At 40.3% G+C, this 27,026-nt stretch overlaps 1 protein-coding gene across 1 annotated transcript in view; it reads right to left on the bottom strand.

Annotated features, from left to right (window-relative positions):
- LOC124789345 (dynein axonemal assembly factor 11) overlaps positions 1-27,026 on the bottom strand; it is a 230,272-nt gene that overhangs the window by 10,713 nt on the left and 192,533 nt on the right. Inside the window, exon 7 of the mRNA XM_047256670.1 lies at positions 17,967-18,132. Coding sequence (XP_047112626.1) covers positions 17,967-18,132 — 166 coding nt within the window. The remainder of the gene's footprint in view (positions 1-17,966; positions 18,133-27,026) is intronic.

Genomic DNA, 27,026 nt, shown 5'->3' with positions numbered 1-27,026 from the left:
TGTCAACATATAAGTTTATGTAAACACAATCAGCAGTATAACACAGGAATCAATGGAATAGAAAGAGTGAGGTGTGAGGAAACTCTTCAGTTTGGATTTGAAAACTAATGGTAGCTTACTGAAAATGGATGTAGTGGAATACTGCATGCCATTCTGCACAAGAGTCAAGTAGGTGCAATCCAAATGCAGATTGAATTTCTACATAGTATTAACTGAGTAAAAGCTGCTAGTTCTTGAGAATAATGTAGTGTTACAAAAAGGTACAGCAAAACTTTCAGGGAACATTCCTCACACACAAAGAAAGAAAATATGTTAAGCGGACATGTGTCCGGAAACGCTTACTTTCCATGTTAGAGCTCATTTTATTACTTCTCTTCAAATCACATTAATCATGGAATGGAAACACACAGCAACAGAACGTACCAGCGTGACTTCAAACGCTTTGTTACAGGAAATGTTCAAAATGTCCTCCGTTAGCGAGGATACATGCATCCACCCTCAGCTGCTGATAGTGCCTGCACACGCTGTACATGGTACGGAAACAACTGTTTCTCCCGTAGCACTCTCCATACAGTGACGTGGTCAACGTTACCTTGTACAGCAGCTTCTCTAAAGCTGACATTAGGGTTATCGTCAACTGCACGAAGAACTGCCTCGTCCATTGCAGGTGTCTTCGTCGTTCTAGGTCTTCCCCAGTCGCGAGTCATAGGCTGGAATGTTCCGTGTTCCCTAAGACACCTATCAGTTGCTTCGAACGTCTTCCTGTCAGGACACCTTCGTTCTGGAAATCTGCCTCGATACAAACGTACCGCGCCACGGCTATTGCCCCATGCTAATTCATACATCAAATGGGCATCTGCCAACTCCGCATTTGTAAACATTGCACTGACTCCAAAACCATGTTCGTAATGAACACTAACCTGTTGATGCTACGTACTGATGTGCTTGATGCTAGTACTGTAGAGCAATGAGTCGCATGTCAACACAAGCACCGAAGTCAACATTACCTTCCTTCAACTGGGCCAACTGGCGGTGAATCGAGGAAGTACAGTACATACTGACGAAACTAAAATGAGCTCTAACATGGAAATTAAGCGTTTCCGGACACAAGTCCACATAACATCTTTTCTTTATTTGTGTGTGAGGAATGTTTCCTGAAAGTTTGGCCATACCTTTTTGTAACATATATCTAAAAACAAAAATGATGTGACTTACCAAACGAAAGCGCTGGCAGGTCGATAGACACGCAAACAAATACAAACATACACACAAAATTCAAGCTTTCGCAACAAACTGTTGCCTCATCAGGAAAGAGGGAAGGAGAGGGAAAGACAAAAGGATGTGGGTTTTAAGGGAGAGGGTAAGGAGTCATTCCAATCCTGGGAGCGGAAAGACTTACCTTACGGGGAAAAAAGGACGGGTAGACACTCGCACACACACACATATCCACCCACACATATACAGATATGTGTGGATGGACATGTGCGTGCGCGCGAGCGCACACCCGTCCCTTCCTCCCCCCAAGGCAAGTCCCCCCGCTCCCGGGACAGGAACGACACCCCTCCCCCAAACCCCCCCCCCCCTCCCCCCCGACGAGGCAACAGTCCGCCGCGAAAGCCCGAACAGCCATGGGTGCCAGGATGGCCGCCTCATACGCCAACCTATTCATGGGTCGCCTAGAGGAAGCCTTCTTGGTTACCCAGGCCTGCCAACCCAAAGTTTGGTACAGATTTATTGATGACATTTTCATGATATGGACTCACAGTGAAGAAGAACTCCAGAATTTCCTCTCCAATCTCAACTCCTTTGGTTCCATCAGATTCACCTGGTCCTACTCCAAATCCCACGCCACTTTCCTCGACGTTGACCTCCCTCTGTCCAATGGCCAGCTTCACACGTCTGTCCACATCAAACCCACCAACAAGCAACAGTACCTACATTATGACAGCTGCCACCCATTCCACATCAAACGGTCCCTTCCCTACAGCCTAGGTCTTCATGGCAAACGAATCTGCTCCAGTCCGGAATCCCTGAACCATTACACCAACAACCTGACAACAGCTTTCGCATCCTGTAACTACCCTCCCGATCTGGTACGGAAGCAAATATCCAGAGCCACTTCCTCATCCCCTCAAACCCAGAACCTCCCACAGAAGAACCACAAACGTGCCCCACTTGTGACAGGATACTTTCCGGGACTGGACCAGACACTGAATGTGGCTCTCCAGCAGGGATATGACTTCCTCAAATCCTGCCCTGAAATGAGATCCATCCTTCATGAAATCCTCCCCACTCCACCAAGAGTGTCTTTCCGCTGTCCACCTAATGTTCATAACCTGTTAGTTCATCCCTATGAAATCCCCAAACCACCTTCCCTACCCTCTGGCTCCTATCCTGGTAACTGCCCCCGGTGTAAAACCTGTCCCATGCACCCTCCCACCACCACCTACTTCAGTCCTGTAACCCGGAAGGTGTACACGATCAAAGGCAGAGCCACGTGTGAAAGCACCCATGTGATTTACCAACTGACCTGCGTACACTGTGATGCATTCTATGTGAGAATGACCAGCAACAAACTGTCCATTCGCATGAATGGACACAGGCAGACAGTGTTTGTTGGTAATGAGGATCACCCTGTGGCTAAACATGCCTTGGCGCACGGCCAGCACATCTTGGCACAGTGTTACACCGTCCGGGTTATCTGGATACTTCCCACCAACATCAACCTATCCGAACTCCGGAGATGGGAACTTGCTCTTCAATATATCCTCTCTTCCCGTTACCCACCAGGCCTCAATCTCCGCTAATTTTAAGTTGCCGCCACTCATACCTCACCTGTCATTCAACAATATCTTTGCCTCTGCACTTCCGCCTCGACTGACATCTCTGCCCAAACTCTTTGTCTTTAAATATGTCTGCTTGTGTCTGTATATGTGTGGATGGATATGTGTGTGTGTGCGAGTGTGTACCCGTCCTTTTTTCCCCCTAGGGTGGGTCTTTCCGCTCCCGGGATTGGAGTGACTCCTTGCCCTCTCCCTTGGGACTCGCATTCTTTCGTCTTTCCCTCTCCTTGCCTCTTTCCTGGTGGGGCGGCGGTTTGTTGCGAAGGCTTGAGTTTTGTGTGTGTGTTTGTGTTTGTTTGTGTGTCTATCGGCCTGCCAGCGCTTTCGTTTGGTGAGTCACATCATCTTTAGACACACAAACAAACACAAACATACACACAAAATTCAAGCTTTTGCAACAGACTGTTGCCTCATCAGGAAAGAGGGAAGGAGAGGGAAAGACGAAAGGATGTGGATTTTTGAGGCAACAGTCTGTTGCGAAAGCTTGAATTTTGTGTGTATGTTTGTGTTTGGTTGTGTGTCTGTCGACCTGCCAGCACTTTCATTTGGTAAGTCACTACATCTTTGTTTTGTTGTTGTGGTCTTCAGTCCTGAGACTGGTTTGATGCAGCTCTCCATGCTACTCTATCCTGTGCAAGCTTTTTCATCTCCCAGTACCTACTGCAACCTACATCCTTCTGAATCTGCTTAGTGTATTCATCTCTTGGTCTCCCTCTACGATTTTTACCCTCCACGCTGCCCTCCAATACTAAATTGGTGTGTCCTTGATGCCTCAGAACATGTCCTACCAACCGATCCCTTCTTCTGGTCAAGTTGTGCCACAAACTTCTCTTCTCCCCAATCCTATTCAATACTTCCTCATTAGTTATGTGATCTACCCATCTAATCTTCAGCATTCTTCTGTAGCACCACATTTCGAAAGCTTCTATTCTCTTCTTGTCCAAACTATTTATCGTCCATGTTTCACTTCCATACATGGCTACACTCCATACGAATACTTTCAGAAATGACTTCCTGACACTTAAATCAATACTGGATGTTAACAAATTTCTCTTCTTCAGAAACACTTTCCTTGCCATTGCCAGCCTACATTTTATATCCTCTCTACTTCGACCATCATCAGTTATTTTGCTCCCCAAATAGCAAAACTCCTTTACTACTTTAAGTGCCTCATTTCCTAATCTAATTCCCTCAGCATCACCCGACTTAATTAGACTACATTCCATTATCCTTGTTTTGCTTTTGTTGATGTTCATCTTATATCCTCCTTTCAAGACACTGTCCATTCCATTCAACTGCTCTTCCAAGTCCTTTGCTGTCTCTGACAGAATTACAATGTCATCGGCAAACCTCAAAGTTTTTATTTCTTCTCCATGAATTTTAATACCTACTCCGAATTTTTCTTTTGTTTCCTTTACTGCTTGCTCAATATACAGATTGAAAATATATATATATATAAGTATGTGTCGTCGGGGGGGGGGATGTGGGTTTTCACAACAAACGGTTGCTTCATCAGGAAAGAGGGAAGGAGAGGGAAAGACGAAAGGATGTGAGTTTTAAGGGAGAGGGTAAGGAGTCATTCCAATCCCGGGAGCGGAAAGACTTACCTTAGGGGGAAAAAAGGACAGGTATACACTCGCATACACACACATATCCATCCGCACATACACAGACACAAGCAGACATTTGTAAAGGCAAAGAGTTTGGGCAGAGATGTCAGTCGAGGCGGAAGTACATAGGCAAAGATGTTGTTGAATGACAGGTGAGGTATGAGCGGCAGCAACTTGAAATTAGCGGAGGTTGAGGCCTGGCGGGTGCCAGTGTCACAAAGTTTTATAACTCAGAAGACTGGAAGCTTAATATTATAGCAGTCTTTTTGTTGTGCCTGTCGCGACTCAGTGTCTCCTCTGTATGGTGACTAACAATATATCCTTTTCATAATATAGTTGTTACTCTATCCCGGACTTTCCTTATTTGATTTAGTGTTTATAACATTGTACTCATCTGACCAGAAAACCAGTTCTTCCTGCCAGTGCACTTCACTTCACTAATTCTCACTATATACGAGGGTTACCCAGAAAGTAATGCATCACTTTTTTTTTTTTCTCAACCGAAACCAATGCTACGAAAGCGAAATGTTACTTATGTATTGTTTGAAGTCTCCTGAGTGAGCACACCACGTTTCTGTCACTTCCGACAGATAGCGTAACTGCAGGACAGTTTCAGAATGGTGTCTGTAGGTAATGTACGTTGCAAGCAATGTGCCATCATTGAATTTCTCACTGCACAGAAAGAAACTGTGGGGAATATTCACAAATACTTGTGCAAAATCTATGGAGCATCTACTGTTGACAGAAGTACAGTTAGTCGCTGGACACAGAGGGTGAAGTCATCAGAAGGGTTCAATGGAGCTCCACAATTTGCAGCGGCCGGGGAGACAATCCACAGCTGTCACACCTAGTTCCCTCGGAGAGGTTGACAAGATGTTTGCGAACTTACACTACTTATTATTGTCTGAACCTCCCATTTCTGAGCCAGAAATACCCACTGAGAATGGGCAAAGTTACCCCAAAATATAATACCATCTGTCATAAGTGAATGAAAATAATCAAAGTAGACTACTTTTAGTGTCTAACTATTACTTATTTCAGATACTGTTCTTATAGTAAAAATGGCAGCATTAAGTCTTTGAACAAGGTCCTGAAAATCGGCTTTCCACGATAGTTTACTATCTATCTGAACACATCGAAATTTGCACTGTTCAGTCTCACTAATCATATGCCCATTCTGTGTAATTAGAACATAAAGTTTTGTTGAAGTGTGTGTTAGAAACTGTAAAAACTGAGTCTTACTGTGATTGAGCATTAGTTTATTTTCTACAAGCCATGAACTTATGTCTTGAACTGCACTCTTTGAAACAGTGCCAACATTGCACATGGCATCCTTTACTACCAATCTAGTGTCATCAGCAAACAGAAATATTTTATCACCTGTAATACTAGAAGACATATAATTTATATAAATAAGGAAGAGGAGTGAGTCCAGCACTGATCCCTGGCGCACCCCCCATTTAACTGTGTCGCATGTCATAGCCATTCTCAGTACTGTGGAGAGAGATGAACCAATTTGAGCTACTCCCCATATTCAATAATGGTCCAACTTCTGGAACAACATTTTTGTGATCAACACAATCATGGTTTAGTTAAATAAAAAAAATGCCTAGTGTTTGAAACATTTTGTTTAATCCATTCAGTACCTCACAGAGAAAAGAGAATATAGCATATTCAGTTGTTAAACCATTTCTACAACCAAACTGTACATTTAACAGCAAATTATGTGAAATGATCAATTATCCCTACATACACAGCGTTTTCAATAAAGGGACAGATGACCATAGCAGTCTGGTTGCTTTAACCCCCCACAACCAACCAACCAACCTTTTCAGTAAGTTTAGCAAACACTGATGGCACAGAAATAGATTTAAATTGTCTACATTATCCCTTTCTCCCTTTTTATAAAGTGGCTTTACTACTGAGTACTTCAATTGTTCAGGAAACTGACCATTCCTAAAGGAAAAATTACAAATATGGCTAAGTACAGGGCTGACTTGTTTAATGCAGTTCTTCATTATTCCCCTAGACACTCATCACAGCCAGGAGAGTCTTAGTCTTCAGTGATTTAATTATGACTCAGTCTCCCCCTTGTCAGTAACACAGAGGAGTATTTCAGATATCAGTCTTGGAAAGGCATTTTTCAAGAACTTGTGTGAATCCCTGTAGAAAATAAGTTTTTATTTAATTCACCAGCTATGTTCAGAAAGTGATTGTTAATACTGTACATATATCTGTCTTGGCAGTAACAGAAACATTTTTTACTTCATACTGACTTTATGTCCTCGGTATTGTGCTGCCGACCAGACACTTCCTCCACAACTGACCATATGGTTTTAATTTTATCGTGTGAATTAGCTATTCTATTTGCATGCCACATACCCTTGGACTTCCTAATATTTTTAAGCACCTTACAATACTGTTTGTAATGGGCTACTGTAGCTTGATTGTGACTACTTCTAAGATTTTGATATAATTCCCACTTTGTTCTACATGATATCCTTATAACAATAGTCAACCACCCAGGCAGCCGTTTACTGCTAGTACCCTGTTTTGAGTGTTCTAATGGAAAGCAACTTTCAAAGAGCATGAGAAATGTGTCAAGGAAAGCATTATATTTGTCATCTATGTTATCAGCACTATAAACATCCTGCCACTCTTGTTCCTTGACAGGGTTTAAAACACTCTGTATTGCCGTTCAATTAGCTTTTCTGCATAGTTTGTAATTATATATATTTGTTTGAGTACAAACACCTTTTGGTGTTAAAATTTATGCATCATGGTCTGAAAGGACATTCCTCCTTTTACTATTAGAATGCCCATCCAGTAATGAAGAATGAATAAAAATATTGTCTATGGTTGTGCTTCTATTCCCCTGCACCCTGCTTGGAAAAAATAGTCTGGATCAGATCATATGAATTTAAGAGTTCTTCCAACATCCTTTTTCTTGCACAATCACATATGAAATTAATATTGAAGTCAACACATACAAGTAATTTTTGGTAATTCCTACAAAGTGAACCATGAACCCTCTCTAGCTTGAGCAGAAATGCTCCGAAGTCAGACTTAGGGGACCTACAAATAACAACAATTAGAAGTTAAGTTTCACTAAATTCATCTACTCCTGCACAACATTCAAATACCTGTTCAGTGCAGTGCTTTGATACATCTACGGACTCAAAAGGAATACTGTTTTTTTGTGTACATGACCACATCCCCACTTTGCAAAGAACTCATTGAAAAATAGCCAGCTAATCTGTTTCCTCGTGAAGGAAGCCTCTGAATTGTCACATTATTTAAGTGGTGCTCAGATATACCAATAATGTCAGATTGAACTTCTACAACTAGCTCGATAACTTTGTCTATAATACCTCTTGCATTTTGATGAAACATGCTAATTTCCTCATTACTTGGATACCTAACCTTCTGTGACTGTGGTTCGTTTGTTAGAGAGAATTCCTCTAAGCAGGTATACCTACCAGCTGACTTCAATCTAAATAAAGGTGCAATTCTAACACCATCTGCTACAGGAATTTTCCCATGAGTGATCTCACTACATTGTCACCAATAAGCTTTGCCAACCTCTCCTTCAAGTACCCATTGAGGTGCAGGCCATGTCTAGTGAAACCTGATCTTCCTGGCACCACTGCAATGTAAGCCATGCCCTCCATCATCAGTGCCTTCTCTAGCCCTAAGCCTAACGGCAGCATTAAGATGAAGCCAAAGGGGGAAAAAACTACTGGGTGCATTGGTGGAATGAAGGCTGTGTACTACTGGAATAGGAGCAGGGAAGAAAGACAGGTAAGTAGCGTAGATTGTGGCCAGTCTGTGTTTGTTGACACAGTTTCCTAGTGGTCACTCATGTGAACAACAGCTTGTTACTTGTCATGCCCATGCAGAATGCAGCACAATGGTTGCACCTTAGTTTGTAGATCACATTACTGCTTACACAGGTAGCCCTGCCTCTGATGGGATAGGAGATGCCTTTAACCATACTGGAGTAGGTGGTGGCAGTGGTGGTAGTGATGGTGGTGGGTGTGGTGATGGTAGCAGGATGTATAAGGCAGGTCTTGAATCTCAGTCTATTGTGGGTATATAAGCCATGAGGCAAGGGGTTAAGAGCAGTGGTGGAGAAGAGATGGATAAGGATATTGGAGGTACTGATGAAGCCATTCTTGAGATGGAAGTCAGCATTGAGGAAGTTGGCTTGTTGGTTTGTGGAGGATCAGCTGAAGTGAATGGGGGAGAAGGTGTTGAGGTTCTGGAGGAATGTGGACAGAGTGTCATTTCAGTCCAGATCACAAAGATGTCATCAATGAATGTCAATCAGGTGAGGGGTTAGAGATACTGGGTGCTTAGGAAGGACTTGATTCAGATTCATTGGCATCTTTCTGATCTGGACCGAGGATGAGAACACCCTACCCACATTCCTCCAGAACCTCAACACCTTCTCCCCTATTCGCTTCAGCAGGTCCTCCTCAACCCAACAAGCCACCTTCCTCAATGCTGACATCCACCTCAGGATGGCTATATTGGTACCTCTGACCATATCAAACCTACAAACCAGCAACAATACCTCACTTTGACAGCTGCCAAATGATCTGTACCAAGAAGTTCCTACTATACAGTCTAGCCACCTGTGGTCATTGCATCAGTAGTGACAAGGAGTTCCTCTCCAAGTTTTCCAAGAACTGCATTGAGACTTGCACAGATCAAAAGCACCCTCCCAACCTTATACAGAAACAGATGTCCTGAGCCTTGTCTTTCCAGTCACCTACCTCCTTCCACATATCCACAAGCTGTCCATGAATGAGCACTCCTCTCATGACTCAGCACCACCAGGATTGGAGCAACTTATTCCCATTCTCTGTCAGGATTTCAGCTGCTTCTCATCATGTCCTGAAATGTGGAACATCCTACTCAGTATTCTCCCAATCCCTCCCACAGTGGTATTCCACCACATGCCATACCTAAGCAGTATCCTTGTCCATCCCTACTCTACTGTGCTCACAACACCTTGCCTCATGGCTAATATCCCTGAAATAGACCTCAATGCAGTACCTGTCCCGTACATCCTCAAACCATCACCACCTACTTCAATCCAGTCACAAATATCACCCATCTCTTCAGAGGCAGGGCTACTTGTAAAAGCAGTAATGTGATCTACAAACTAAAACTGAAATCGCTGTGCTACTTTCTACATGGGCATGACGACTAACAAGCTTCCTGTCCACATGAGTGGTCACCGACAAATTGTGACCGAGAGACAGATAGACCACCTAGCTGCTGAACATTCTACCCAAATCAATGTGCTTCACTTCAATGACTACTTCACATCAGGTGCCATCTGGATCCTTCCTACCAACACCAGATTTTCCTGAGTTGTACAGGTGTGAACTCCCCCTGCAATATATCCTATGTTCCCATAATGCCTTTGGCCTCAACCTTTGCTAGTACCGGTCTGTCACCTACCTATTCCCTTGCCTGCTCCCTCTCCAGCACTACATAGCCTCCTGTTCCATCAATGCAACCACTGGTCTTTCTTTTCCTCTCTCTCTACTTCTGTTCCACCCCCTCCATTCCCCGAAACCTCCTGACTGCACCTAGCAAAACTACCCTGTTCCTCTCCACATCCCTCCTACATGCTCTTACAAGCAGCACTACAACTTGCCCAAACCCTACCCTGCTACCCTCCCCCTCCCTTCCCCAGCCTGCTCATTACCCCCAACATGCCAGTTTTCTTCTCCAGCAGCTGAAACAGTAGTCATGTGAGGCCTAAATGTGTAACAGTCATTTCATTGTGCCTGTCTGCGACTCAACGTCTCTATATGTAATGCAGGAGCAAGTCTAAAATGAACAAGAAAATAGGAATGCAAGCAATATATTATGAACAGTACAGAGAAGGCATTATCATAGCTTACAAGGAGATAAAGCCAAAACCCACCACAGTAGTACAAATTCATGTGTGAAGAGATTGAAAGAGTATATGATGAGAATAACTAAATTATTCACACAATTAAAGGAGATGAAAATGTAATTGCAATGGCTTTGACTGGAATGTGGTAGTAGGAAAAGGAAGAGAAGGGAAAATAGTAGGAGGGCATGATACGTGGGAAAGAAATGAAAGCAGTCCGGTACTTGCATGGCAGAAGTTTACACAGAGCATTATTTTATTATTGCTAACAGTTGGTTTGAGATTCATGAAAGAAGGTTGTATATGTGGAAGAGACTGGAGGCACCAGAAGGTTTCAAATAGCTTACATAATGCTAAGACAGACATTTTGAAACCAGATTTTAAAGTGTAAGACATTTCCAGGAACAGATGTTATTTCAGACCTTAATTTATTGGCTAGAAAGTGCAGATTAAAACTGAAGAAACAGAAAAAAATTAGGGAGATGGAACCCAGATAAACTAAAGGAACCAGAGACAGTTGAGTTTCGAGGGAGCAATAGGCAATATTGGACTGAAACAGGAAAGGAATACAACAGAAGACAAATAGGTAGCTTTGGAGGTGAAACAATGAAGGCAGCAGGAGGTCCACAAAGGTAAAAATGCCAGGGCTTAGTAGAAATCCATGGATAATATAGGAGATATTTCATTTAATCAACGAAAGGAAAAGATATAAAAATGAAGCAAAGAAACAGGAATATAGACACCTAAGAAATGAGACTGACAGAAAGTGCAAAATTATGAAGCAGGAATGGCTGTAGAATCATTTATAGCTAGGGGAAAGATAGATACTGCCTCTAGGAATATTAGAGACCTTTGGAGAAAAGGCAAGCAGTTGTATGAATATCAAGAGCTCAGACGTCAAGCCAGTACTAAGCAAAGAAGGGAAACATGTTAGAAATATACTGAGGGTCGGTGCAAAGGAAACAAACTTGAGGTCAAACTATGGAAAGAGAAGATGAAGTAAGTGCAGATGAATTGGGAGATAGGATACTGCAAGAATTTGACAGAGCACTGAAATACCTATGTGGAAACAAGGTCCCTGAAGTAGACGACATTACCTCAAAATTATTGAGATCCTTGGGATAGCCAGTTATGACATATTTATTCCACTTAGTGTGGAGGATATATGAAGTATACGAAATACTCTGACTTCAGGAAAATGTAATAATTCCAATTCCAAAGGAGGCAGGTGCAAACAGGTGTAAATACTACTGAGCCATCAGTTTAATACATCATGGTCATGAAATATTGACACAAATTAATTACAGAAGAATGGGAAACTGGTAGAAGCTGTCATTTGGGAAAATCAGTTTGGTTTTCAGAGAATTGTAAGAAAACGTGAGGCAATACTGACCCTACAATGTAGGCTGAAGAAAGGCAAACCTACATCTATAGCATATATAAATTTAGACGAAGCTTTTGACAATGTTTAATGGACTACAGTCTTTGAAATTTTGAGGGTAGAAGGGTTAAAATACAGAGAACAAAAGGTTATTTACAACCTGTACAGAACCCGCACTGCAGTTATGAGAGTTAGGACGTGAAACAGAAACCATAGTTGAGGACAGAGTGAGGCAGGGTTGTAGCCTATCCCCAATATTATTCAACCCGTACACTGAGGAAGAAGTGGGAGGGGGGACAGAGAAATAGGTAATTTAGAAAGGGAATTAAATTTCAGGGAGAAGAAATAACTTGGTAGTTTGCCAATGACATTGTAATTCTGTCAGAGATGGCAAAGAACTTGCCAAAATGGATAGTGTCTTGAAAGGAGATCATAAGTTGAGTGTCAACAAAAGTAAGACAAGGTTAATGAAATGTATTTCAATTAAATCAGGTGATGCTGAAGGTATGAAGTTAAGAAATGAGACGATAAAAGTTAGTAGATGAGTTTTGCTATTTTTGCAGCAAGATAACTGATAGTAGCAGTTACAAAATGCAGACTGTCAACAGAAAAAAATATTTCTGAGAAAAAAAGAAATTTGTTAACATTCGATATGAGTTTAAATTTACAGAAGTCTTTTCTGAAAATATTTGTCACGAGTGTGGCCTTGTATGTAAATGAAATGTGGATGAATAAGCAGTTCAAACAAGAAGAGAATGGAAGCTTCTGAAATGTGGCCCTATAGAAGAATACTTAAGATGATGTGGTTGAGTGACTCAATATAAATATTGTTTCAGTATATTGTTTTATGAAAGAGGATAAATAGTGTGTCTGGTCTAGTAGTGTAGGTGTACAATGGTAGAGATGCAACATAGTTAATTTGAACCTGCTGTAATTTTACTGGTTAACTTTAACTTCAAAAAGAAAGGAAAATTAGTTTTCACTTGTCCTTCAGCATTTAGCACAAAACAATGTAAACTGTTGATATGAGCACATGAGACACCATTATTTTGTATAATGAGATTAATATAAGTAAAATAATGGCTGTCAATGTCAAAGTGAGTATTGCACCGATTACTGACTTCTCATTTAATATCCCTGGCTACTACTGTTAATGGAAATGTGTGGTGCAGATCCGCTAGGAAGAACTGCGCTCTAATTTTCTCTTCTCTTCCGAACTGTTTATAAATATTGCTAATAGAATGTTTGTAGCTTTTCTCTCCATTTAATTGGTCCATTCACATGTACCAAAGATAGGATTTCATTTTTGAGTTGATTGCATGGGAAATGATAGAAAATAATAGTAATATTGGAATGGGTAGATTGAATAACAATTAAGGAGGTATGGAATCAAATTGTAGATAAAAGAAATTTATGGCGCAACTTAACTAAAGGAAGGAACTTGTTGATGTGCCACATCTTCAGACGCCAAGCAATGTCCAGTTTGGTAATGGAAGGAAGTGTGGGAGGTAAAAACTGTAGAGGGAAACCAAGATGTGAATATATTAAGGAGGTTCAAAAAGATGCAATTATTTGGAGAATAGAGGCTCACACATGATAGAGTAATGTGGAGAGCTACACCAAACTGGTCTTTGGACTAAAGAACAAAACAACAACATGTGATTGAGGATGCAAGACATGGGGCAAAGACTAGTCACTGATAGGAATATCAACAGTATAGGAAAAGATAGATAGCTACTCACTGTAAAGAAGACAAGTTAAGTTGCAGACAGGAACAATTAAAAGACACTTACATAATGCTTTTGGCCATAGCCTTCATCCGCAAAAGAGAAACACACACCATTCATACATACAAGGGAGCACACTTCATGAACACACTGGTGGAGTACATAAGGGAAGGAAAGGCCCTCAGTACAAAATAAGTGTGATATCATGGAACAATAAGGCAGATAAATACTCATATGCTGGTAGAAGAGAAAGGAGTGAAACAATTTTCCAGTAGATATCCTCAGTCTATTCCCAGAAAAAGTTAATAAATTTAAATACCTAATATAATGGTGGCAAAATTATGGACAATATGAATTATTGAGGATGCATAACATCATAACTAATGAGGAAGTATTGAATAGGATTGGGGAGAAGAGAAGTTTGTGGCACAACCTGACCAGAAGAAGGGATCGGTTGGTAGGACATGTTCTGAGGCATCAAGGGATCACCAATTTAGTATTGGAGGGCAGCGTGGAGGGTAAAAATCGTAGAGGGAGACCAAGAGACGAATACACTAAGCAGATTCAGAAGGATGTAGGTTGCAGTAGGTACTGGGAGATGAAAAAGCTTGCACAGGATAGAGTAGCATGGAGAGCTGCATCAAACCAGTCTCAGGACTGAAGACCACAACAACAACAACATGAATTATTGGATTGTGGACAATAGAAAAAAGGAAAATATAGTTTTATAGTAAATTATTGTGTACTATGGATATAGTGTAATAGTGTGGTGTAAAAATGTTGTGTTCACCACCTTAACAACAGCCATATTTGTAAGCAAATAAATTTGTCTTAACTTATCTATAGGGGGCACATTCAATTGGTCAGTAGCTTTTCTAGATAATATCTTAAGGGTTTGATTTCCCAACATGTTTACTGTTGAGCTGTATGCTTTAAAAGGTCCAGATGAACAAAATGTTACACACAAAAGAAACTTGTTTTGAATAACCGCACCATTGTGCATCAGTATGTAAAGTACTAAAAAACAAAGAGAACAAACTTCTTGTCTGTCTAAATGATCTGAAATGAAAAAGGAAGTTAATGTATTATGTCTGAGTGTCATCTTGAACATAGAGGACTATAAATTAAGAGCCCACATCTGTAGGGAAAATATTGTTGTTGCTGTTGTTGTGGTCTTCGGTCCTGAGACTGGTTTGATGCAGCTCTCCATGCTACTCTATCCTGTGCAAGCTTCTTCATCTCCTACTGCAGCCTACATCCTTCTGAATCTACTTAGTGTATTCATCTCTTGGTCTCCCTCTACGATTTTTACCCTCCACGCTGCCCTCCAGTACTAAATTGGTGATCCCTTGATGCCTCAGAACATGTCCTACCAACCGATCCCTTCTTCTAGTCAAGTTGTGCCACAAACTCCTCTTCTCCCCAATTCTGTTCAATACCTCCTCATTAGTTATCTGATCTACCCATCTAATCTTCAGCATTCTTCTGTAGCACCACATTTCGAAAGCTTCTATTCTCTCCTTCTCTAAACCATTTGTCGTAAATGTTTCACTTCCATACATGGCTATACTCCATACAAATACTTTCAGAAAGGACTTCCTGACACTTAAATCTATACTCGATGTTAACAAATTTCTCTTCTTCAAAAACGCTTTCCTTGCCATTGCCAGTCTACATTTTTTATCCTCTCTACTTCGATCATCATCAGTTATTTTACTCCCCAAATAGCAAAACTCCTTTACTACTTTAAGTGTCTCATTTCCTAATCTAATTCCCTCAGCATCACCCGACTTAATTTGACTACATTCCATTATCCTCATTTTGCTTTTGTTGATGTTCATCTTATATCCACCTTTCAAGACATTGTCCATTCCGTTCAACTGCTCTTCCAAGTCCTTTGCTGTCTCTGACAGAATTACAATGTCATCGGCAAACCTCATAGTTTTTATTTCTTCTCCATGGATTTTAATACCTACTCTGAACTTTTCTTTTGTTTCCTTTACTGCTTGCTCAATATACAGATCAAATAGCATCAGGGAGAGGTTACCACCCTGTCTCACACCCTTCCCAACCACTGCTTCCCTTTCATTTCCCTCGGCTCTTATAACTGGCATCTGCTTTCTGTACAAATTGTAAATAGCCTTTCGCTCCCTGTATTTTACCCCTGCATTGTTATGAATGCAAAAAATCTATTAATCTTGTAGTTTCTACTCAGATCAACAGTTTGATGCCTGTGTTTGTAAGTTGCTGCTATTGGAAAAGTTATTTATAATTGTTACAGTAATTAGATTCCCACTGAGAAACTGTCAAAACTCTTACAAATTTATCGGTCATTATTATCCCACCAGCAGACAAGAGAAAGCAAATGACAGTCTGCAGAGATTTTAATGTTAATTTTCTGAAAGATTAAGTAATAATAAACAATTTGGAGGAACCATCCTGGTATCTGCCTTCATAAATTCACGGAAAACTTAAATCTGAATGGCTGCTTAGGGATTTGAATGATTGTCCTCCCAAATGTAGACCTGAGACACACTCATTTTGTAAACATATCTATGCTCTGAAGTTGGGACTGAAGGCTGCAGTTAACAATGTAATGGTGTGAATCTGGTAACTCTTAAATCACAAATTTATTTTAAAATATTTACAATATGAAACTGATTTTGAAAGAAAGCCTTCTCAAAATGCAAACTGGCGAAAATTACTGAACTATTAGTGTAAATAAGCTACACATACACTAGAAGCAGTATATAAAGTGTGATTCAGGAGGAATGACACATAATTTGTGAGGTGATTCTACATGTCAAAATAAACCACCATAGTCCTATGAACATGTGCCTGATTTTTTATCATTATGGAACTGGAGTGGTTTGAAGCCTACACACATCCATGAATGATTATGAAGACAAATTTGAATATTACTTACCAAAATAACTGATCCATTCAACAAGAGGTGTAGGTGCTCAAAAAGCCCCCAACCAATCTCAATGCACTTGTTGATGTGTTGGAGAGTGTGTTGTGTTGAACATTGAATACCATCACGGTGGCCTTCAATGCAGGCTACCACATCAGTGATGTGATCAATAAGTTCTCCATGTGTATCCATCTTCGTAGTGTACACATCTCCCTTTAACCAGCCCAATAAACAGAAGTCTAATAGGGTTAGGTCAGGTGATCTGGCAGGTCAGTGAATGGGTCTGCCATGACCAATTCACTATTGAGGAATTATGTTATTCAGATACTGGAATACTTGTCTGGTACAGTGAAGTACAGTGAATCAATGATATATCATTTTGCACATACAGTTACCATCATTGCTCTCATGTCATGTCTTCCAAAAGTGCAGGTAGGTCTTCTATCAGGATATGTGCATATGATGTGGCTTTCATGCGATTTGGCAGGCACAAAGGCCCTATCACCATGTCATCGATCATACCACACCAGACATTCATTGAGGACCTAGCTTGGAATGTTGTTTCCCTAGTGCCATGTGGGTTCTTCATTGCCCATGTATAAGAATTGCGGGAGTTCATGATACCGCTGCATGTATTTGTAGCCTCATCTGTAAATATGGTGTATTGCATGACACCTCTTTGTACAGTCAACCATTCATAAAATTGTTATCTGCTTACTGAGTCATTTGGATGCAGATGTAGCATGTGGATTGGCTACATGCCAGTGGAATGTAACGTATGCCACATTCACATTTGTGGAGTACCGAGCTGACAGGTAATGTACTATGAACTAGTGGTGGAACTCCATTGTACCATTGCAATAATGTCTTCCTTTTCCTCAGCTGACTGGACAGCCTCACATTCTGATGTTACATGTACACTGGCTAGTGTTCTGGATTCACATAATGTTTGAAAAACCATGGGAAATACCCGGGCACAAGGGGTTCGTCAATCAGGGATACATTTCTGGTATTCTGTCACAGCTGCAGGGGCACTACCATTACAGTACCTGTACACTAACAAAACGCCTGAATATTCTCCATGGGTGAACATATGTGGCATGTTGGTATTCACAGACACAATGAACTTGCTCAATTAAGCAACATTCTAGTGCATAGCCTCACAGCTGCTCACTGTTCCAACCCACTGGGTACACTTGCAGTTGTTGCCTCAGTGTGACATCACGGTGCTGCCATCTGTTGGAGAACCCCTGCATCTCTTGTAGGATGGATCAATCATCTGTCACACCATTATTCCATCCATCACAGTGCGTACACAGCATTTTGGTAAGTAATATTCATACTCATCTTCATATTCATTAATGGATGTGTGTAGTTTTCAACCCTCTCCAGTTCTGTATTATCGAAAATCAGACACCTGTTTACAGGATTTTTTTGGTTTACTTTCACATGTAGAATCACCTCACAGATTATGTGATATTCCTCCTGAATCACCCTGTATGATATACTGCTGCAATCTGCAAGTAGCAAACTAGTAGCTACTGGTCATAAGTGTATTGCCTAATATTTAAATATACCTGAGGCATTGTAATGATTAAATGACCAGTTGCTTGTGACCGCTTGGCTGTTGAATTATTAATCTCTACTTCATTAAGCAACGTTAGCTGCAATGTTTTCCCTTTGATTAACACCGTAACGTACTGTGGCTGAATATCAACATCTATGAGTGCTGTGTCCAAATATCTGAAATAAAAGCAAAATTTGTTTCTTAATAATGTCTGTAAATAACAGTAATTGTTGTCACAAGAAAACATTAATATAGTAGTTGTAATGAGCCATTCATGTTAGGGAAGATTAAGTGGGATCTTAGTACCAATATACTGAATGTGCAGTGGAAGTTTTCTCATTACTTTCTAATTTCATCAGTAATTTTTAAATTTAATTGCTGCAATTAGAGAGAGAATTCATGTGCCCTGCAACATTAACTAGATGTGAATATAAATTAAGAAAAGCAATAAACAGACCGTTTTTGTCTTTAATTTTAAAAGCATAGCAGATTCCCAGCTATTCAAGGGCAAATTATTCAGTCTTTTGAATAATTGAGACTGGAACTGGAAGTTTCTAATCATCCACAAATTTTATAGGTTTTAGTGAAACTCTGTCAGTTAACCAAGGGTTAGTACAATTTGCAAATCAGCTTTTACATGAGTTGATCAGACAGTTTAGTAGATAACAGAGGTTCATTATCATTTTCAGTCCAGTTCAACAGCACATAAAAAACCTTTACTGACACCTGGTTTCAGAGAAAACTCTCTGTGATGCCATAATAGTACTGCTAGCCACTCTCTTTCTATGAGGGGGGTTCAAAAGAAAAGGTATGAATCAACACTGTGGGTACAACTGAAGTCTTTATCCAAAAGTAATCACCAGAGGCCTGAGAAAAAGTGTCCCAGTGTTTCACAAGCTGAAGGATTCTCTGTTCCCAGAATTTCTGTGGCTGTGACAGGAGCCAGTCCTCCATTGTGCTCTTTAGTTTGTCTGAGTTGAAGCGTTTCATTTGAGGTGTTTTATTAGCAGACCAAACACATGGAAGTCACTGGGTGACATGTCTGGGCTGCAGGGTGGATGCTCAAGCATCTTCCACTTGAACATGGCTGTTACACTTTGTTGACTGTGGAGACGTGTGGACACCTGTTATCGTGAAGTAGAATCACTCCCTCCGTGAACAGCCCTTGCCGTTTCCTCTTGATGCTCTTGCTTAGGTTATGGAGTGTCTCACAATACACGTGTTTTTCCATGCTCAAGAAATTTGATGATTATTGGACCTCCGACACGGAAAATATGGTCAGCATCATCTTGCCTTCTGAGGGCACAGTGTTGAATTTTTTAGGGGGAGGTAATGACGCATTCTTCCATTTACTAGATGTCTCACTCACTACATTAGCCCAAAGTGGCATACACAAAGTCAACTGGTTTCGGTGTTATGACATTTCATACCTTTTCATTTGAACGCCCCATATACAACAGTATGATGCAACGGCAGTGTATTTATAACATGCCAGCATCATCATGCCAGCATCATCATTGTCTCATGTTCCAGATTTAGTTGTCTGTTAGCTTTCAGAACCCTAACAACACTATATCCGGCAAAAATCACAACATAAAAACAGAAACATTTAGTGGTTTCACTCCACAGGAAATTAGAAGCAGTAAAGCACAGTGTTAATGGCAATAGCTTACCCACAATCTGGTTGGAGGGGGGAGGAGGTGGAGAATGGCTCTCAGATTAGTTTTGTGGTAGGTGGAGAGGGTGTAGAAAACAAACTACAGTTTCATACAACAGTATAGGACAAATTGTATTTATTAATCATCAAACATATCAATGCTACAACTTTATAATAGGTATATATTACCTCTAGTGTACTGGGTGGTTATAATTACAGTGTATCTACTCATGGAGGTCCAGTGTGGGCTGTAATTATGGTATGGCAGTGAAACTTGGTAGATGTTAACGTGTTAATGTTGAACCAATTTACACTGGAAAAATTAGTTCTAATTTTGGCCAGCAGGTACAAATATGGCACTGTTACGGCATTTCATTGACATTTTGGTGCTCATATTGAACAAATTGCAAAAGTGGTGGTAAATAAAATCAAAATCTTGTTTGATCTTTCCTGCCCACAGCCCATTCTAAATCCTTTGCATCCCAGTCATAATTACACATGGAAACATTTCTGTATGTCTACTTTGCACTACAGCAAAACTGGAACTAATTTTTTTGGCCGGCCACGGTGGTCTAGTGGTTCTAGGCGCGCAGTCCGGAACCGCGGGACTGCTACGGTCGCAGGTTCGAATCCTGCCTTGGGCATGGATGTGTGTGATGTCCTTAGGTTAGTTAGGTTTAAGTAGTTCTAAGTTCTAGGGGACTGATGACCACATAAGTTAAGTCCCATAGTGCTCAGAGCCATTTGAACCATTTTTGAACTAATTTTTTCCTAGCGGAAACTGGCTCCATGTTAACGTGTTAGAATATCTACCAAGTTTCACTGTCATACGATAATAACAGCCCACACTGGACCTCTGTAAGTAGCTGCACTTCAGTTATAACTACCCAGTACTTAACAGAGAAAGTGTGGGCTCTATGAGATTTGCATATATTATTATGCTGTTTGGCTGGTAATGTCTAGTTACATGCGAATACTTTCCATATTTATAGTTTTAGAAGTTTTTGAAATTGACTGAAAACTAGAGAAAAGGGGAATGTTCAATGCCACCAGAAAGTTTTCAGTTGCAAGAAGATTAGACACGAATGGAGAAGTAGTTTTATGACTTCATGACAAATAGTTCTGGCTACACCTGTGATTGGGAAGGAGTTGAGTTGAGGTTTTTTGTGGGGGATAGCCTCAGCTGATTTCCTTTGCCTGTGGTTGCATATACCCTTAGATAATGGTGAGAAGAACCAGAAATACACTTGCAGAACAAATAACAGAATAGATAAAAATGTGAAGCAATTGACTTTCCAAGAAAACAGAAGAAGCTTTTCTAACAACAACACAGTGAGCTGTATGCATTTTGAGTCCAATAATTATGAGTAAGGAGAAAGTACTGTCTAGAAATTTTATAGATGATAAATTTGTTGGCAGGTGAAAGTTGTCTGAATAGTGGGAAAACAGTTTTTAGCCAAAAAGTTATCTGCATGTAACATAACAAATCTTTTGTTTTGTGAAGAATTTTGTTTTGATTTAAGGAAAGGAGTTGGGTGGGAAACTGCTGGGATTAAAGTAGTTTGCGCTTTGAAGAGAGAGCTCAACGGCCACTGTATGGTACACGGCATATGGTACCTTGTAGCACTACTAGTCATTTCCTTTGCTGTTCCAATCACAAATAAAGTCATGGGAAAATGACTGTCAATATTCCTCTGTACGAGCCTTAATTTCCTGTACCTCATCTTTGTGGTCGTCACATAAAATGTATGTTGGCAGCAGTAGAATCATTCTCAGTAGCTTCCCTCAAAACGAACATCTCCTTTCCTACAGGGATGCCAGTTTGTGTTGCCAAAGAATCTACGCAATACTTGCATGTTGATCAAATCTATCAGTAACACATCTATAGTTTATTCACCCAGAGCTGGTACAAATATAAGCAGTTTCACTTGAGGGTCATTCCACATCAAGTGTCCTAGGGGTCCCCACTCAACCATCTCAGATTCTGTTAACAATTTATATTTGTATACATGCGTGTGTGTTAGGTCACAGTGCATAATTTTGGCTCAATTCTTTCAGTGGTTCCAGTGCTGGGCCACCTTAGTGGACCCATACCAAATCATAGAGTGCATGGGGTGAATAATTTGGCCAACTTTGGTACAGCTTTGTGTGTCTGTTGTGACATCTATCACCTTGAATTTTTTATACTAGTACAACTTTTAGTGCTGAATGCAGCTATAGCACTCAAAGTGCTCAGAAATTACTATCCCTTATGCTACTTGGTCTGAAAGTGCCTCATAAAATTTATTGCAAAAGATTCAAGTCATACTTCAAGCATATTTTACTATAAGGGAAAAGCAGCTATGACCTTGATTTTTGAGCTGCTAGCCAACAACCAGGTGCCCACTACACTACACCAAGTATTAGCATTTATGAGTATATAATTCTGATTTTATTGACCCTTGTCTCAAGTGTCAAATTGAAAATTTACAGAATTTTTCATGACCAGTTTTTAATATGGCTACCATCTCTGATCTTCTTTTAACTGATACCACTGGAAAGAGCTAATTTTTTGCTACAAGGAACATTAAAAAGTAGAATGGTAATTTTCCATATAAGGTTTTTAAACTAGCTTCAAAGATACCTTAGCTTTTGCGCATACCGCGTGCTTGACAGAATAGCTTTAATTAATGCCATACAAAAATGAGCAAATAAACAACATTGTTATGAACATGACAAAGCAATAAGTTCACAAAATGAACCAAGCAACATGAATTTGTTGCTGGAGTTCATGAAACCATTTTCATGGCTCTAAAATTCTCTTCAATGCTCTTCAGCACCTCTGATGGGTAAGTGTATCTCCGACCCATGGAATTGGAACGCCGAACGCCGATTATCTCCTGCTCTGGAATCCAGCAGGTGTCCTTCCTTGGGGGCCAGTGGAATGAATTAGTTGGACCATTTGGACGCATGAAACTGACGAAGGCATCTCCTTCCAATGATACGTCACAGATGTTTCCAATCCATCATTTGTTGACATAAATGCAGGCTATGTATTGCCCTAGATTGGATGCTGTCAATGGGAACACTCGAGAAGTATGTTGATTGATCAACACTTGCAGTAAATGACACTGTGTCATTGGAAAGTCTGCTAATTTCTAACTATTTTTCATCGATTGGTCTGAAACAGTGGTTTTCTCTGGTCCTTGCAACCTTGCAACCATTTTCAAATCTCCTTTCTTGCAGAGGTCTTGCAGCATCAATTTCTTCATTTGTGATAAAAAGGAATTTGATTCCGTGAAATTGTTTGTCACAAAATCTGAATAGATCACTTGGTGTTAGAATTTGATCTGAAGTTGACTGTTGGAGACTTGCTCTTGCTGCTAATCACTTTGTTGTGCCACCAATACCATCACATGGAGACTTTCCATGGCTTGTGGCAAAGAAGTTCCATTTTGCACTGATACTACAGTCATTGTAGTGCTGACATAGACTCATGAAGTTCTTGAAATTTTTGTATTGGGCAGCTGATCCATCACTGAAATAGCTGATATGCTTCAGCACTGCGAAGTGGGTTTGCAGGTGATCAATCGTCTTGGAGCAGAAAACATGAACTGCAACTGTATCATGTCGCAAGCAATCACTGATGATTCAGAAGCTCAGCAATCTTTCCCGTCAAAGCCTTGTAATAAATAACAAAGGTATGTAATGTGGCCTGACTATTTTCCCAATGGAAGCCTTGTACAGCGTCCTGCACAATAAATGAATAATTTTCTGCAAAATCCATCAGAACAACCAACTTTCCACCTTCTAGATTTTCTTTGGTTTCTTTTAGGTAGTTGCTTTGATGCTTTGCTATGTAAAAATGAGGTGAGAGATTCGAGAAATTCACAATTTTAGTCACAATGTTTTGGATAAATTCTCAAATTCTTCAATCATTGACTGCTTTGTCTCCAGGGTATCTCGGTCAGTGTGTATCCATTCCTTGTATTCAATTGCTTCATCAATGTCGTTCCCTTCAAATAGAGCTTCTACAAATCTTTCCAAGACTTCTAATCCAGGACATTGGTCACATCATCGGAGCATGCAATCTTTTGAATTCATATTGCAAACTATTTTGGCTAACAAACTCTTGTAGTCATCTTTAATTGGAGTCACTGCTAGCATAAACGCGACATTTTGATGAGCTGTACAAACACAAACTGAGTGTGTTCCTGCTGAACCGACTGTGATGCACCACTTCGGCCGGAGCTCACAAAATTTGGAAAAGCCAACTTTTGGTACATTTTGTCTGCAATATTCTTGATAGGCTTCTTTCAAGTTACAAAGTAGCAGATGCTTCTGCATATGAACTTTTGGGTCACTTGGTGTCCTTATGGCAACAAAGTTCTTTTTTTCAGGGCAGATTTGACTGACTTCATCACTGTCACAGAATTTTGCTACACTTTCCTTAATATCTTCTTGCAAAGCCTTTCCTCACTTTGGATCTGGTTTTGCTGATATGCCTTTCTCTTCCTTCAGCTTTTTGGCTGTTTTCACCATTCACTCAGACATGTTGAATACTTCCATTGTTTTTTTTTATTGCTCCAACTGCTAGGGGCCAAAGTTAAAATCTGAATTTTCTCAGAAGCTGAAGACACCTCCAGCTTAGCTTTCAATTCATTGATGAGCACTTTGTACGAAGAGAAATTGTGTTATTTTTGACCTGGTTGTGGTTCTATGACATCATCTGCTTTAAGCCTGCCAATTTCAGAAATTTTGGTTTCCACAACCATTTGAACTTGCTTTATCTTTTGTTTTGCGTATCCACTAGAATCCCAGTTTGAAACATGCTGAAATTTTAGTGGTGACACACCAATTGCTGTCAAGCTGGAGTTCAAGCTGTCTGAAGCAACTGTAGCATCATCTTCATCAGACTGATGATTGCAATAGCTTGGCCTTTTTTGCATTGATGTCAACTCTACAAGTAAGGCAAAGCTTCTGTCCAGGCTTAACATCAAGTTGTTTCAAAAAGTCAGCTGTTGCAACATCGACAGGATGCACACCTTTGTTAAACACATGATTCTTCTTTTGAAATGAACTGCAGCATGATTTCTGCAGATATTGAAACATTGTCAACAGTTCTGCTTCATGATGTAAACATATCTTGGCATCACAATCAAACTGAAATGCAACTCGTCGAATCAGCAAATTCTAATCCTCTGCAGAGAGGTCATTAATTGACTTCAGAAGGTGTTTGTCCTTGTCGAACTTAGTTTAATGACACATAGACTGGTTGATTTGTTCAATGGTGCACTGCTCTAGGTCCATATTTCCATTGTTTGAATCCATAACAAGTTGTAACTCCAGCAATGATTCAACAATGAAATGAAATGACATGTCTTGTGGCTAGGGCTCCCGTCAGGTAGACCTGTCGCCTGGTGCAAGTTGACGCCACTTTCATGTCGATGGAGATGAGATGATGATGAAGATAACAGAACACCCAGTCCCTGAGTGGAGAAAATCTCCAACCCCGCCAGGAATGGAATCCGGGCTGCTTAGCATGGCATTCCATTTCAATAACCACTCAGCTATCAAGGCGGACATTCAACAATGGATTGAAGGAATCAATCAAGCTGCAAGGTAAATAACCACAAATGATACAATGAGTGACAATTTGTATACAAACATGAATGATACCCAAATCAAATTATATCTTATATAGTGTGAATGTACAAAATGAGAATACTGGAGAACATTACAGAAAATTCTGGAAGTTTCTAGTGCCTTGTTATAAAACTGTTGTACCAGCATGTAAGTTTCTGGAATACATGCCTTGTTTTATAAAGCAGTCATACCTGCATATCAAATATCCAGAAATTTAAGGAACCCATGCCCTGTTATAAAATAGTCATACCTGCATATCAAATTTCCAGAAGTTTCTGGAATCTGTTATAAAACTGTCATACCAGCATATCAAATTTCCAGAAGTTTCTGGAATCCATACCCTGTGCTATAAAACAGCAATATCTGCATCTCAATTTACAGAAATTTCTGGAACCCATGCCCTGTGCTATAAAACAGTCAGACCTGCATATCTAATTTCCAGAAGTTTTTGGAACCCCTATATGAAACAGTTGTACCTGCACATTAAAGGAACAAAAGTATTATGCTGCAAATAATTTGTACTAACAAATCACATCACAAGTGCCTTGACATTCTTCAGCACAACAGCTGCCAACATGGTAATACATGTGGTAAGCATAACAGCTTAGGTTTCTTTTAATCAATTTTAAATGCCTTATATGGAAAATTACCATTCTACTTTTTCAAGTCCCTTGTAGCAAAAAATGTGCTCTTTTCAGTGGTGTCAATAAAAAGAAGATCAGAGTTGATAGAAATATAATAGAAGGAAACATTCCACGTGGGAAAAATTATATATAAAAACAAAGATGAGGTGACTTACCGAACGAAAGCGCTGGCAGGTCGATAGACACACAAACAAACACAAACATACACACAAAATTCAAGCTTTCGCAACAAACTGTTGCCTCATCAGGAAAGAGGGAAGGAGGGGGGAAGACGAAAGGAAGTGGGTTTTAAGGGAGAGGGTAAGGAGTCATTCCAATCCCGGGAGCGGAAAGACTTACCTTAGGGATAGAAATATAGAGAAAACTTGAGACAAGGGTCAATAAAATCAGAACTATTTCCTTATAAATGCTAATACTGGTGTAGTATGGTGAACACCTGGTTGTTGGCTAGCAGCCCAAAAATCAAGGTTCCAGCTGCCTTTCCCTTATAGTAAAAGATGGTTATAATAGGGCTTGAATCTTTCGCAATAAATTTTACAAGGCATTTTCAGACCAAGTAGCAAAATGGGTAGTCATTTCTAAAGAATTTGAATGCTTTAGCTGCATTCAGCAACAAAAGTTGTACTGGGATACAAAAATCCTGAGTGATAGGTATCATACAAGATGCGCAAAGTTATTACAAAGTTAACCTAATTCTTCACACTGTGCGCTTTGTGACTTCATATGGGTCCACAAAGGTGGCCCTAGCTCTGGAACCACTTTAACAATTGAGCCAAAATTTTGCACATTGATGTAACACATATGTATGTATACAAAAACATGTTTTGAACCAAATCTGAGATGGCCGAGTGGGGATCATTTTTTATTCTAGGACACTTGACATGGAATGACCCATGACCTACCACTGTGTTCCAGTGAAAGCAGGGGTGTCGAAAATCCTTGGTGCACACTGTGCTATTAGCTGCACGGCTGATGTCAGAATGAAGCATGTGTCACTTGTGAGAAAACCTGAGTTATGAACTTTGTCCCACTCCTCAGCAATCACCATCCTTACTACTTGTTCTAATAACTGTTTAACTTCTGAAATTTTGTATGTTCTGCTTTTGCTGCAACATGGCCTTTGATTGAGTCTTGAGCAGCCGCT

This window comes from Schistocerca piceifrons, chromosome 3 (assembly GCF_021461385.2).
Source record: "Schistocerca piceifrons isolate TAMUIC-IGC-003096 chromosome 3, iqSchPice1.1, whole genome shotgun sequence".
Lineage (NCBI taxonomy): Eukaryota > Metazoa > Arthropoda > Insecta > Orthoptera > Acrididae > Schistocerca > Schistocerca piceifrons.
This window is presented reverse-complemented; position numbering and strand designations above follow the sequence as displayed.